This window comes from Maylandia zebra, linkage group LG10 (assembly GCF_041146795.1).
Source record: "Maylandia zebra isolate NMK-2024a linkage group LG10, Mzebra_GT3a, whole genome shotgun sequence".
Classification (NCBI taxonomy): Eukaryota; Metazoa; Chordata; class Actinopteri; order Cichliformes; family Cichlidae; genus Maylandia; species Maylandia zebra.
This window is the reverse complement of record NC_135176.1, coordinates 19,987,654-20,001,224: the sequence shown is the minus strand read 5'-3', so window position 1 is coordinate 20,001,224 and position 13,571 is coordinate 19,987,654. Positions and strand designations below refer to the sequence as shown.

The following is a 13,571-nucleotide window of genomic DNA, read 5'->3' as shown; positions in this document are numbered from 1 at the left end:
GGAAAATATTTTTATATAAAGCTACAATCAGAGCAACCAAAGTAATGCCATGCATTGATCAGGTGTCACACTGAAGCAACAGATGATAAAGAATTAATCAAAGCCAAACATGAAGCATCTCCCAGAGATTTTCAGTCATGGTGAGATCAAGATGAAGTTCTTCGGGAGCATGAGAAGTGAGGTTTAAGATAATAAGCGTCTGTTCACCAAGGGACATGTCACAGTTTCTTCAGGCACAGGGTAAAGGGTGAAAAACATGGCAAATGAGTTCAGATCACTTTTGAAATTAGACAATGATTGACAAAAGTCTGAGAAAAACAAGTGTACAATCCCATCTCCCCCTCACCTCTGTTCATGCATTTCTCTGAGGCTTACAGCACTGTGGAGCCAATTTACAAAAAAAAGAAAGAGATCATTCTGATGACAGAAAGCTTTTAAAGCCAGACTTTATTTGAATACAGTCTGTACTTTCTTTGTTATTAACTGTGTTATACCGTCAGTGCTCCCACTTTAGATCAAGGTTCATCGCACATGCTTGTATCTGCTTCTGTGTGTGAGTGTGTCTTTGTGCGTGTGATGCATGTGTGTGGCCGTCGCTGGGTAATTCATCATTTTGTAGCCGTGTGGTCGATCAAACTGAGACTTCATTATTGCTGCTCACCAAAGAGAGAGGGAGAGAGAGAGAGAGGGAGGGACTGCATGGGGATTTGTCTTATCTGTTAGTGCGATGCTGGATACATAAGAGAACAATATAAAAATGGTTATAATGATGGCGAGTATGTGCATGTGAGCAGGTGAGCGAAATAAGTTTGGGCGATGGAATATAGTGGGGGTGTTTCGGTTGGCGCCAGAGCCACACACATGCAGACACACACACGTGTACACACACCACAGTCTTGGCTGCTCATCCTGAGAATCGATCAGCCCATTTATCGAAGTTATAGGAGTTTGTTTCCAGGCCTAAAAAGAAGACAGACGGACAGACGGACAGACAAACAGACGGGGCAGTGGAGTGTGTGAGAGGATTACCAGTGGACAGCCGATTCGATAATTGTTCAGTGAACATTCAGGGGATTTTGTTGGCTACACACACACAAACACACACAAACACACAGCAATATTCAGCTGCCAGTTTGTGTCACTGTGATCTCTTCAACATCCAGCCATATGTACGTGCACGTACACTTTCTGTACACAGCGACGCACATATGGACCGTTACGCCTGAAGACACATACAGTAGGCTGTGTTTTCAACATCACGAGTGTCATTTTATTTTGAAAAGTCAGCGACTTTTCTATAGTGGTTTCCATCGTTTTTAACATTAACCTGGTTTTAATTCATAAAACCTGAAGAATAGTTATGAGAATTCCCCATCAGATCGCCATTTTAAGGTTATATTTGTTCAGATAATAATCTTGCTTCTTATCTGGGGTAAAGATACATTTTGTAAAATCAAGGGCCAAATTTTGCATGTGCACATCACCCACCCACTGCTCGTCATCTGTGTGAGTGATTGCTCAGTCCTCACTCGATGTTTTACCTCAGTAAAAACTTTTCTATTAAGTTTCATTAAGTTCATTTTGAAAATTATCCTCCCTGCTAGAGTAAAAAAGATGATAAGTCTGGGTTTGCTTTAGGGTGGACCCGAGAATGCAGTGTTTCTGCCTCTTCCTCCCTCATGGTGTGACGCGACGCTCAACTCGAGGCTTCAAAAGTAAAGTCCACAAATTCACTTCAATTCAGTCTTACTTAGAGCCAAATCACAACAACAGTCACCTCAATGATGGTGGTATATGTTATAAGGTAGAGACATGAACAGGTGATGCTTCAGTGTCGTAATGGAAGTGAATTGGTGCAGTTCACACATTTCTTTTCTTGGTAAACGGTTATTTGGGAAGCATATTTTCCTTTTGTTGGATCATTCGACACAGACACGTCTCTCTCTTTTCCTTAAGTTCAGGTTTTGGGTGTTCATGGTTTTAAAGGTTGACCAGTATGTGTCACCCTTGTAAGAGTGGTGACTTCCTCTGGTGACTCACTCAGCTGACATTGCTATGCAACTCCTTTTGATGATGTCGTACATAACTGAGGTCATGTCATCAGCATCACCATTATGAGTAATTGTGGTGATGCATGAACACACATATTTGAAACTACTCTAAATCCGTGTGTGTGTCACACATATCTTTGTTGACACCTCACCACCCATGAGAAGAAATAAAATCTGAAGCCTCAAGTACTAACACTATCTGGCAGCGTTTTTAGCAAGAGAAGAAACGCTCCCTAAAGGACGTGTGTATGAGTGAACACGTCAGTACCTCTGTATCTGTGTGTAATCGGACCTGATATCTCCCGTGAGTCCACATGTAAAGTATGACATCATCTCACTGCGAGGTGTGACCCTGCATGTACGGCATCCCTAATGGCGCATTAGAAGCGGATCGGGCAGCTAATGTGCCAGCATTAGGGAGGAATAAGTCATGTGTGTGCCGTGTCTGTGCCGGCCTGGCACACGCACGTTACACACACATCTGACCCCGCAGAGACTCGGCTCAGCATTTCCTGGTCCTAATGCATACAACATGTGTGTGTCTGCGTGTGTGTGTAATGTATGGTTATCGCATTAGTGCTGGTCATAACTCAGACAGTAAAAGCACCTAGACACCTCCTGTTATTCTTTCTCTTTGCCAGCAGATCTGCCTTCCCTTTAGCTCACCTCCCGCCTCTCTCTCTCTCTCTGTGAGTCTGGCAGACGAACTGTTTGTCTGCATTTTTACCCGAAACAGACAGGAATAGATTATGCTAAAGGTTACAAAAGTCTGGAGAAGCAGTTATATAAACTCAATCAAGGACTTGCATCCTTTATTCGATCCAATGTTGAGTTGGAAAAGTGACAAAACACAAACACACAAAATTGAAATGACAAATGAGTGCTTGTCAGGTATATATTCCATAAATACCTGACAATAGATGAAATGTGGCATGATCAAGAAAGAATCAAGCAGAGATAAAAAGCTGTAAAATTGGACTTTATTGCAGCAATTAAAGTAAACAAAAGGATTCATGGTTAACAAGTAAACATTTCAGAGATGGTTTCCATCACTTGTCATAATTCATCATTATCCGCAGTAAGCCGAGACAGCAGTTGATGGGCAGAAACACGAAGGAGGTGGTTGATCCAAAAACACCCCAGTGAGTTTTGATTTGGTGATTTGCATGTCAAAAACATCCATGCAAACATCTAAACTTGGACAGGATTATGGAAATAAGTAATAAAGTCCACTCTCTGTACCTAAACTTTTACATGTAAATCACCAGATGAGCAGTTTTTAAACGGAAACCTGGAATATTTAGACATGTGCAACTTTTTAAGCAAATTTGAACTTTTTACCTAGTTTCTGAAGCGGCTGCAGGCTGTCGAGGCCCATAGGACGTCAAAACTGGATCGTTGGGCTTTTTGACAACCCGTTAAGTCTCATTCACGTCAGCTAAACGTAGCTGGAAGTGTTACTTATCTGTATTAGCCAGGAGGTAATCTGACGAACATACTTTCCTATTTACGGACAAGCACAACCTGAAAGATTAATTAGGTGATGTATGTGTGCGTCTAAATATGAACAAAGTATTCAGAGTGCATCAATTCCAGACACTTGAATCACGTAGCAGCCAAAGCCTGCAGACCTGATAATGATGATGTTAAGAGGATCATCTTTCCTTCCCGTTTATCAGCTACTGGCCTTACTGGAACCACTCGAACAGTCAGGATCAGATTTCTGTGTGTGTGTGTGTGTGTGCGTGCGTGCGTGCGTGCGTGTGTGTGTGTGTGTCTCAGCTCACCAGTCTAATAATGAGAGGTTAACAGAGAGGCAGCCAGACCATAATAATGTGTAAGAGATTGAATTTAGCACCGTGGACAGGCACACTAAAACTGCTGACTGGCTCTGTGACCTCACACACGCACACACAGACACACACTGATGGAGAGGCAATATGTTCCACCAGGCACAAACTCGCAGGAGAGCACACATGCAGCCAACTGTAAGTACATGTGTGAGCGTGTCACGCGGTGCAAGTTAATACTGTGAAGCACAGAGTAATTTTCTCTCTGTCACCGGGCAGCCTCACGCTGTGGAAACGACAACACATTAACTGTTAAACAAGACACCTTAGACCCCGGGGTGGGCGCAGAGAGAAAGAGGAAGAAACCAAGAGGGCGGGCGGGTGAGGAAGCAAGGAGAAACAATAAAGAGGCTTGGCAAAAGAGCAAAAGGGAGTGGAAGACGGAGGAGACGATTCCCAGCATGTGTGCAAAATGGCAAAAAGGAAGTGGAGGAGAAACACTTGAAGCTGGACCAGGAAAGCAGAGGAAGGGGAGGGTGTGGGGAGGACTGACATGAACAAGTGGGGGAGGGGAAGGCATCAAATCCTTAAATAACTGATTGCACTTTCCATCACAAGATCCAGAAAATGTGAATGAAAACTAGCTTAATCTGGCTTTATTGGTCACCTGGCCTGTTAAACAAATAGAGCAGCACGAGACCAAAACTACTCACACTGTGGTCTATTTTGAACAGAGATGCACAGCAGAAGAGCCTGCAGCACTTTAGATTGACTTCAGAGTATATTTTAAATACCTGTCACCTTAAGATGTCATTAAGATGCACAGGCACATAAAAGCACTTGACTTGACAGCAGGTAATCTGCCTTTAAAAGGACTGAGGAGCAATTTGTTTATCGTGAGTAGATGGTAAAATGGATGTGAAGTAAGGGGAAAGGGAATGCACATGTGTATCATTTAGCAACTATTATAAGTGGAAATTATGGGTGTGCCTTCATGTGTGTGAAGCTCAATTTTACTTTATGGATTCAAGGTTTTTCATACTTCCCGTCTCTTAAGGAAATGTAAGTAGAAAGAAGGAGACAGTTACAGGTGATTAACTGTAATACGTGCTGCTGTCTTCAACTTTTCTCTCTCTTTGTGTCAGGAGGTCATTCTGAAGAGAGCAGCAGACCTGGTGGAAGCCCTCTATGGTTTGCCTCATAATAACCAGGTACACATACACACACCGCATGGAAAGAGGGAAATCAGTACTTTGCCATTGTGTTTATTCTAAAGCGCTTTCTTCTTCCTGCAGGAGATCATCCTCAAACGTGCAGCAGACATCGCAGAAGCTCTTTACAGCGTTCCTCGAGGTCACACCCAGCTTTCCAGTTCAACTCACAGTGGCATGATGGGAGTCAACTCTTTCACCGGGCAGCTGTCCGTCAACGTATCCGAACCCTCACAAGCCAATCAGGGTAAGAATTTGTCATCATGCTGTTTAGTAATTGCCATTAAATACTTAACATCGCTACAGCGCAGCCTAAAAACACCATATGAGCTCATTTTATTACATATTTGCAGGGACATGTTTAAAATTGGTTTACAGGGAACTTTGTAATTTTTGGTTTTAAATCAAAGGCAGGATATTTGTTTCTTTATCAGCCATCCCATAGTATTTAATCTCTATAAACATATATATTTATTATATATATTTATATACAGAATCTGAAGGCAAGACTCAAAATCTCTGGTCTCTGTTTGGAGCTACCTGACCTACTGACCAATCATGTTTAAACAGGCTTCAGCTACATCTTCTTCCTCTTTAGGCTGCTCCATTTAGAGGTCACCACAGTGGATCATCCCAAGCATCCTCCTCTGTCACACCAAACCTCTGCATGTCACTACATCCACAAACCTCCTCTGAGGTCTTCCTCTTTTCTTCCTGCCTGGCAACTCCATATTCAACATCCTATGTCCATTATATCCACTTTCCCTCCTCTGCACATGTCCAAACCATGTCAATCTTCCTCTTGGCAAGGACAAAAAATCACTGTGCAAAGCAAAAGAGGGGTTTCATTTTCTGAAATTCTACCTCAGGCCCATTGCCAATTTAGTTTTGTTTATTCACTATTTTAAATTTTAATTTATAAAAAAAGAACAATACATGGAACGGGAAGTCTGTTCTTTGGCTACACTGGAAGCCCTGGAAATCTTCAATGTCCACACACTCCATGCTTCCACTGTTCCACTTTCTGTGGAGTTCTGTTCTGCAACCAGGAAAATGCTAAATTGAAACTTCCCGTGTGTGGAGATGTGTATTATAAATTATTTTAATTAGCATCACTTCAGTCCTTTTTCCGTATTTCCAGCAGGTTTTGTGCGCAGCAGCAGTAGTGTGTCACCCCACGGTTATGTGCCCAGCTCCACACCTCAGCAGACCAGTTACACCTCAGTCACCAGCACCATGAATGGCTACGCCAACAACACCGGCATGACCAACCTGGGAGGCTCGCCCACTTTCCTCAATGGCTCTGCAGCCAACTCGCCTTATGCTAGTGAGTGGATCTGTGCACCTTTACAATGTGTTTGCACCGCTGCCATTTAATTTCAGGTCCTCCACACTGCCCACATACACCATCAGTACCTTCAGACTCACAGATGAAAGCAGCACCATGCACTCACATACAAACGCATACTGAACCGCGCACGCGCAAAATGCCTGTGGACAGAAAGTGAAAGTCTCAGATGTGCTGTGTGGAGATTCCCCCATGGGGCTTTCTGTCACAGCGTCTTCAAAAACAATCACCAACTCACGGCTCATCGCTCCATTTTGTCCTCCGTCCATCTCTTCCCTCCTTCCCAGAGTGCCTTTTATCTGACAGCCACACCTCTTCTCCCTCTGTTGGTTAATTGCATCCCATTTCCATTTAGCAGAAAGGAAAGACCAAAAAAAAAGCAGAGAGGGAGGGAAGAGTGGAGCCACGTAGAGAGAAGCGAGATTTTTTTGTTTGAGAAGAGTAAACTGGAAGACTGGAACCATCTGGTGACACTTCCCATGAAGTTCATTTTAAGCCACATGCAATAGATGGACATCTGACAACTCTGGAACCTGATTTGTTTACAATGAAAAGCAAATTTTGCCTGTATTTGCACACCATGAGCACACTTTATATCTCAAATAGGGAAGAAGGTGCTCCCATTTCATTCAAAAGAGAATCAACTATTAGTTTCTGAAGCTTTAATCATTTTTATTTTAATTTCTGTCTGCTCTCTCCTGTCTCTCCAGTTGTTCCATCCAGTCCTACTATGGCCTCCTCCACCTCTCTTCCCTCCAACTGCTCCTCCTCTTCTGGTGTCTTCTCCTTCTCTCCAGCCAACATGGTGTCAGCAGCAGTTAAACAAAAGTCCGCCTTTGCTCCGGTAGTCAGGCCCTCGTCGTCCCCTCCACCCTCCTGCACCAGTGCCAACGGCAACGGGCTTCAAGGTAATTTAGCATGTTAGTCTATCATATTGTGCTTCGAGGTAGGATTTTCCCCAGCACATGAGTTTAGGATGATTTTGTTCCTGTTTTTTCAACTAGTCTGTCACATCATCCTCTAACTCCTCTCAGATCCTTACTGCATTGTGAGCACATGCACACACTGTTTTAGGGTTAAATATTTTAGATTAATGAGTTTCTTTGGTCCAAACTGGTCCCAACATCCCCTGTGGCGTTCCTGTTTATTAGTGAAATAACGGAAGAGCTATTGACTGGATTGTAATGAAAATGGGTACAATGCTATTCCAAATAGATTCAATTCAAAGTCAGAGTCTCGAGAGTCTGCATGCTTATGGTAATAAGGTGATTCTGGGCTAAAATGACTTTCACTCATTAGTATTAATTTTCTCTTTTCTACGCTACAGGCCTGAAACACTACAGGCAACAATATCTGTGGTGTAATGAGGCTTATCCAACTTAAAAAATGCTAAACTAATTCTCCTCTCTTAACTTTGCCACTTTTGAATAATAAAAATATCCCTTCCAAAGCTTTAAGTTGAATCTGGAAAGTTCTCGTCCCTTGCCACTTAGAATAGCCCTTATACACCAACATAAGTTTATGACTGGAAAAGGAAGGAAAATGTAAACGCGGAACTTTAATTCAGTGTTATAAAAGTGCAGTTAATGGGTCAGTGGCAGCATTTTATGAAGCTGCAAGTGCAACAAGAAAATAATCCAATGCTGTATTTCTTTCAGTCCTAGCTCATGTCACATTGTGCTATATAGCAGCTCAGAATGAGACCAAGGCAACATTTCTCTTCTGTTTCATAGCAGACTAAACATTATCCACCACTTACAAATACAGCTGCTATTAAGAAATGTTGCAGTCTCTATAAAGGTTAAAACGCCATAAACAACCACAAAGATGACAGCCACCTTCCCCTAAATCAGACAAACGCTAAATAACTGTGTTGGATGTTAACATTTGCAGCCCTCAGAATATTTTTGGTTCCCCAAGGCCTCAGCCATACAGGCCTAGAGACTAGTTGGCAAACTGATGCCAGCTTGCCATTGCTATGGAAAGGTATGTGCTACCTAACCAGCTGGTTTAACGTTTCTGGAGGTTGCTGCCTGTTCCTAGTTGAAATCAGTCACATAGACTGATTTCATGAACTAGACGTGTCCTTGATTCAACACAGCTGACTTAAATGGCTAAATTACCTCCTCAACATGTCTTGAAGTTCTCCAGAGGCCTTGTAATGAACTAATCATTTGATTCAGGTGTGTTAACCCAGGGTGGGATCTAAAACCTGCAGGACACCAGCACTTGAGGCCTGGAGTTGCCTACCCCTGCTGTAGACGGTCTTGTCTACAAACACCGTCCAGCTACTTTCCAAACTGTAGCAAAACTGTGAAAAGTGTAACGCAAACTGGAAATGGCGATTGTTTGACTTTAAAGTAAATGTCACGTGTTTTGAACCATATTGGTTACAGGTATAACCTTTACTTTGAAGGCAAACCTTCTTTTACCATTTTGTGTTGCACTTTTTCACGTTGTACTCCCACTCGGCAAGTAGTTAGCAAGTATTTGCAGACAAACGTGAAAAACTACCGACAACAACAATAACTTTGGTGATTTGTGAGAGTCACCAACCTCCAGCAACCACTGCTAGCCATTTGAAGAATGTATCATGTCCAATATGGCAGACAAAGTGCGCATTTGTCACATCTGGAAACCTTAATACCTCTTTGGGAGCAGCGCCATGGTTGCCAACAGGCTGTCTCTAGGCCTGTGTAACTAAGAGTAAATTGGCAAGCAGTGACCAAAACTTTGAGAACGCCACGTTTAAACTATTTAAATAGCTTTTTTTTTTAAACTTTAAACTATTGTATCTAAGTTTTATTTTTGTTTTGCTTAATAGTTTGGATTAAAACATTTTCAGTTCTTTTTCCTGTCTTTTCTTTTTACTTCTAACCTCCCCTCTTTATTATTCCTCTGAACTGCCACCCTTCCCTTATCATTTCTCCCTTCCTCTCTCTACCAGATCAAACATTTGTGGACTCTAGCAAGTACTCAACAGCCAGCTCTCTACAAGGCCTGGCCTTCACCTGAAGTATGTTCCTCTACTGATTCTTCCTTCAGCTCTGTTAACTCATTACATTGGAACATTTACTCAACTAATTTCACTGAAGCAACCATTGCCGTGTTTCACATCTTCCACTGAACGATTGCTCAAACACTTTCCTGCTTTTTCACCCTTGTACGGCTTTTCTTTCCCTCTCTCCCGCCTCATCGCCAACTCTTCATTCTTCTCGTGTACAGATCAAGAAATTTGTTTTGCTGGGTAACTCCTCCCTGTCTTCCTATTGGCTGGGAAGAAAGATGGGAAGTTAGATATTTACAAAGACCCCCACCCAAAAAAGACATTTGGAGTGGAAAATTTATTGCTCAACATCACTGGCTTTGTGTAGCTGTATGTGAGCGTGTGTGTAGAGTGAGCATGTGCGGGGGTGTGGGAACTCAAAGCGTAGCCTCAAAGCACAGCTGAAATAAACACATCCCACTTACAGCTCCACACACACACACACACACACACTTTCCTCTGTCACAGACACTGGGTGATCACACACTAGCAGCTTACTAGGGAGCGATCAACAATGACAGCTGTTCGACTCTCTTGACAGTTTTTACAGTCAGTCTACCTGCTCCATGGTGTGTGTGTGTGTGTGTGTGTGTGTGTGTGTGTGTGTGTGTGTGTGTGTGTGTGTGTGTGACTGAAAGGAAAAAACTGGAGGTTTTACTGAAACAATTTTGTCATGCTGGTACTAAAACAAATTAATCCTTTCTTTCTTGATAGTTTTCACTCACTGTGAAATAAAAAACTGTTCACTTAATAATTTCTCCAGTTTGCTGTGCACATTTCATGGGAACATACCTCTGTATTCAAAGCAACAGGGGCCCACCAAGGATAATGTGCAGGGCAAAGGTAGGGGTCAGGCAAGCAGTAGTTGTGGTTACGGTTGGGGTAATTCTCCAGGAAGTGAACACAATGTCCAAAGTAATGTCCTCTGAAGTGATGTAAACGCGGCTCTGTGTGTGCGACATGTATGTGTGTGTCACTTTTGGGCTGAGCTCTGCTTCTCACATGTTGACACCCATCCCTCGGGTTTAAAGGCAGCACATGCCATGATGCAATCTGTCAGGCACACGTACAAACATACAGTTAAAATATGCCAACTGTTGCTGCGCATAATTAAATGTGTGTGAGCTTAAAAGATGCGTCCCCGCACCACTTTACTGATTTATTTGTCTATTGATGTTTTAAATGTCGCTTCAGTCACACAGCTGCGCAGATGGGAAAACATATTGATGTATTTAAAGGGGGGATTTTTTATGATGATGAAATATTTGGCTGTGTTTTTAACAGTTAATTTTTCCTTCTCTTCACCTCCTTCCTCTCCCTCTTTTCTCTTTTTTTTCTCTTTCTCCCACCCAGCAGCAATCCCGGGAATGATCGTCCCACCCATGTAAAAGTGTGTGTGCATGATTTTGTGTGTGTGTGTGTGTGAGTGAGAGAGAGTGAGTTGAACCAAGCACACTCTCACTGATCGTGGTGGAGGCTTCAGTGTGAGTCTGACTCCGGTCGGCGATGGAAGGAGTTGTCCCGATTTGAAGGAACAAACCCAACTCAGGCCCTTTCTAACACAACAAAACAACTTCGAGAGAAAAAGAAGAAGAACAAAAAACAAACTGTTTGCAAGAAAATAAGTTGTTTAGACTTTGTACACCTTGATGCTTTTTATAGGAGAACGGCCACGCCTCTTACAACTCTCCAAGGACACAGGAAGTGTATTTATTTTGGAGAGAATCCACTTCCTCCCATGAGTGTTTGTTGACTTTTTTTTTCTTTTCACGCAACAGTTTATGTGTGATAATCATCTTCTAACTGTAACCTACACGAGGTGGTTTCTATTTAAGAAGTTTTGTCTTTAATGAAGGAGTAAAATGTGAAGCATACCTGATAATGATGAAGTGATGATGAGTCAAAATGATGATGAAGTCACAGGGTCAAATCCAGCCAACACAGACAAGCCAAACCAGACACACACTCACACACGCTTTCACTTCTCTTTGCCAAATCCTTGCCACGCCAAGAGGAAAAAAGAGGAAGCTTCTTATCCGCATCTGATGCTCCAGTTTTAGCCATTTAAGAAGTTTACTTTGAGCCTCCTCTACATACATCTGTCCTGCATCTTCAGTCTTTCAGCCAACAGACTTGCTTCACTTGTAGTAGAAGATAGATTTGACAGTAGATGCATGTAAAAAGGAAACAAATGATCACAGATCCTTTCCCACACAGTAGTACATTATTTTTGTGTGCCAATAGCAGCTTCACTGCTCAGGATTTGACCCCTACCCTCAATTATCCCTGTTACAGCAACTGGTTGAGACGCATACAGCCGCAGAGACCTCTATGAGAGGGAGGACATGTCTTAAAAGACTGCTGCAATTTAGACTTTTATTTAGATGTGTGAGATTTGTTTTCTTGAGTTTTGTCATAATTGAAAAATATTTCTTTGGTTTTTTTGGTTTGCTGTGTTTGTTATTTTGTTTTTTGTTTTTTTATCAGCCGGCCAATCAGATTGTGCTTCTTTTTTCCTTGCCTGCTTTCTCATCTAGTTTGATTTGAAACTTGAGTGGGAAAAGTGCTGCGCTGCAACAAATGTCAAGTTCAAAACATTGCAACTGAGGATTAAGAACAATCGTTTTTTTCAAAAAGTGTTTGTGAAAACAAATGCCAACGAGTCCTTGCAAGAAGAACAGCAACATTAGACCTTTCAGCAGCTGCGCTCAAATGAAGAAAGCTTACGTTTTTGTAGTGACTGCAGTAATACAAGTGTGATTCTAGGATAGGTCAAGAAAACATGCAATACTAACAAAGAAATGCTCTTCATTCCACCTGAACCAAGTTGTATTTGTGCTTAATCGTTACTTTAATTCAGTTTTTTATTTTTATTTATATAGCATCAAATCACAGCAGTATTCGCTTCAAGGGGCTTTAGATTGTAAAGAAACCTCAACTATAAGACAGGCCCCTATGTATAAGCACTTGGCGACAGTGGGAAGGAAAAACTCCCTTTAACAGGAAGAAACCTCCAGCCGAACCATGCTTAAGGAGTGGCAGCCGACTGCTGCAATATGTTAGTGGTGAGGGAAGGAGGAGAGGACAAAACACACAGGAGAGCAAGAAATTAACAATAACTAATGATTAAAAAGTTGTGCATGCACATATAGAGAATGAAAGGATCGCCGACATCACTAACCTGTAATTCATAGTTTTGTTACATCATTTAAAAAAAAACCTGATATATTGTGTAATCCTGATAGGGACGTCATATTGTAATTCTGATGTTTATGTTTCATTCAGATGACTCATCGGTTCAGTATTTTGCACTATTTGTGACCTGAGGTATAAAAAAATGGCATTTTTTGCAGCGCAGAACAAATAGCCAGCAACATGTCTTAAATGCCCGCTGTGTAAAAACTAGCTGCAGTGTGTGTGTTTTTTACAGTCTTGAAGTCTTAAAATATGTTATTTTTGCCAAAGCCCTTTTTGAGACATTTATGCTTAAACAGTCTTACGCCACAATTATTAATATGATGTTTCTTGTCACACATCATAAAAAATGAAAATGCCATTTTAAGTTATCTGTCTGTGCTTAACACACAAGCACATCTTTAAGCCAGGTTTATGCTTTATGGTCCCTGCACTGGTTGTGTAACATGTCAAATGTGATGTCACAACGGCCCAGTCACTGTTTATATTGGTGCTCGTCCTGAATGATAGGTCCCGCCATTTGCAAAAAGCCATGACGTAGGTATCCAGTCGTTAAGTCTGACGCAGTGTTGCCAACTTAGCGACTTTATTGCTATATTTAGCGAGTTTTCAGACCCCTTAGCGACTTTTTTTCTAAAAAAAAGTCGCTAAAAAAAGACGTGAAAGCGCGTATCTCTTTTACTCTGAACAAGCAGCGGGTGCTGTAATGCAGTCAGTTCTTCTTTTACTCTTTTACTCTTATGCTGTTTTGTGGATCACAAGGTTTAAAACTACTTATAAACACACACACACAAAGTAACTCCACCAGAGTGCCTATTTCCGGTCACTTGCCGGTCCAAGCCCGGGTAAAGGAGCAGGGTTGGAATTGTGACATTAAGAAAAAACAATAATTGCTAAAAGAAATTTAATTTGTAGTTCTAAATAAACTCT

At 41.9% G+C, this 13,571-nt stretch overlaps 1 protein-coding gene across 6 annotated transcripts in view; it reads left to right on the top strand.

Moving 5' to 3' along the window:
- The window catches only part of LOC101485350 (transcription factor COE1), an 88,399-nt gene extending 75,137 nt beyond the window's left edge, over positions 1-13,262 (top strand). Inside the window, exons 12-17 of one of the 6 annotated variants that reach the window (XM_023152443.3) lie at positions 4,987-5,052; positions 5,137-5,299; positions 6,197-6,379; positions 7,111-7,308; positions 9,348-9,416; positions 10,800-13,262. In XM_023152443.3, coding sequence (XP_023008211.1) covers positions 4,987-5,052; positions 5,137-5,299; positions 6,197-6,379; positions 7,111-7,308; positions 9,348-9,415 — 678 coding nt within the window. In that variant the 3' untranslated portion in view covers position 9,416; positions 10,800-13,262. Of the gene's footprint in view, positions 1-4,986; positions 5,053-5,136; positions 5,300-6,193; positions 6,380-7,110; positions 7,309-9,347; positions 9,417-10,799 lie in introns of all 6 variants that reach the window. The other 5 variants (XM_023152442.3, XM_023152441.3, XM_012918854.5 and 2 more) reach the window with 5 other exon arrangements.
- The last annotated feature ends 309 nt before the right edge of the window (positions 13,263-13,571 follow it).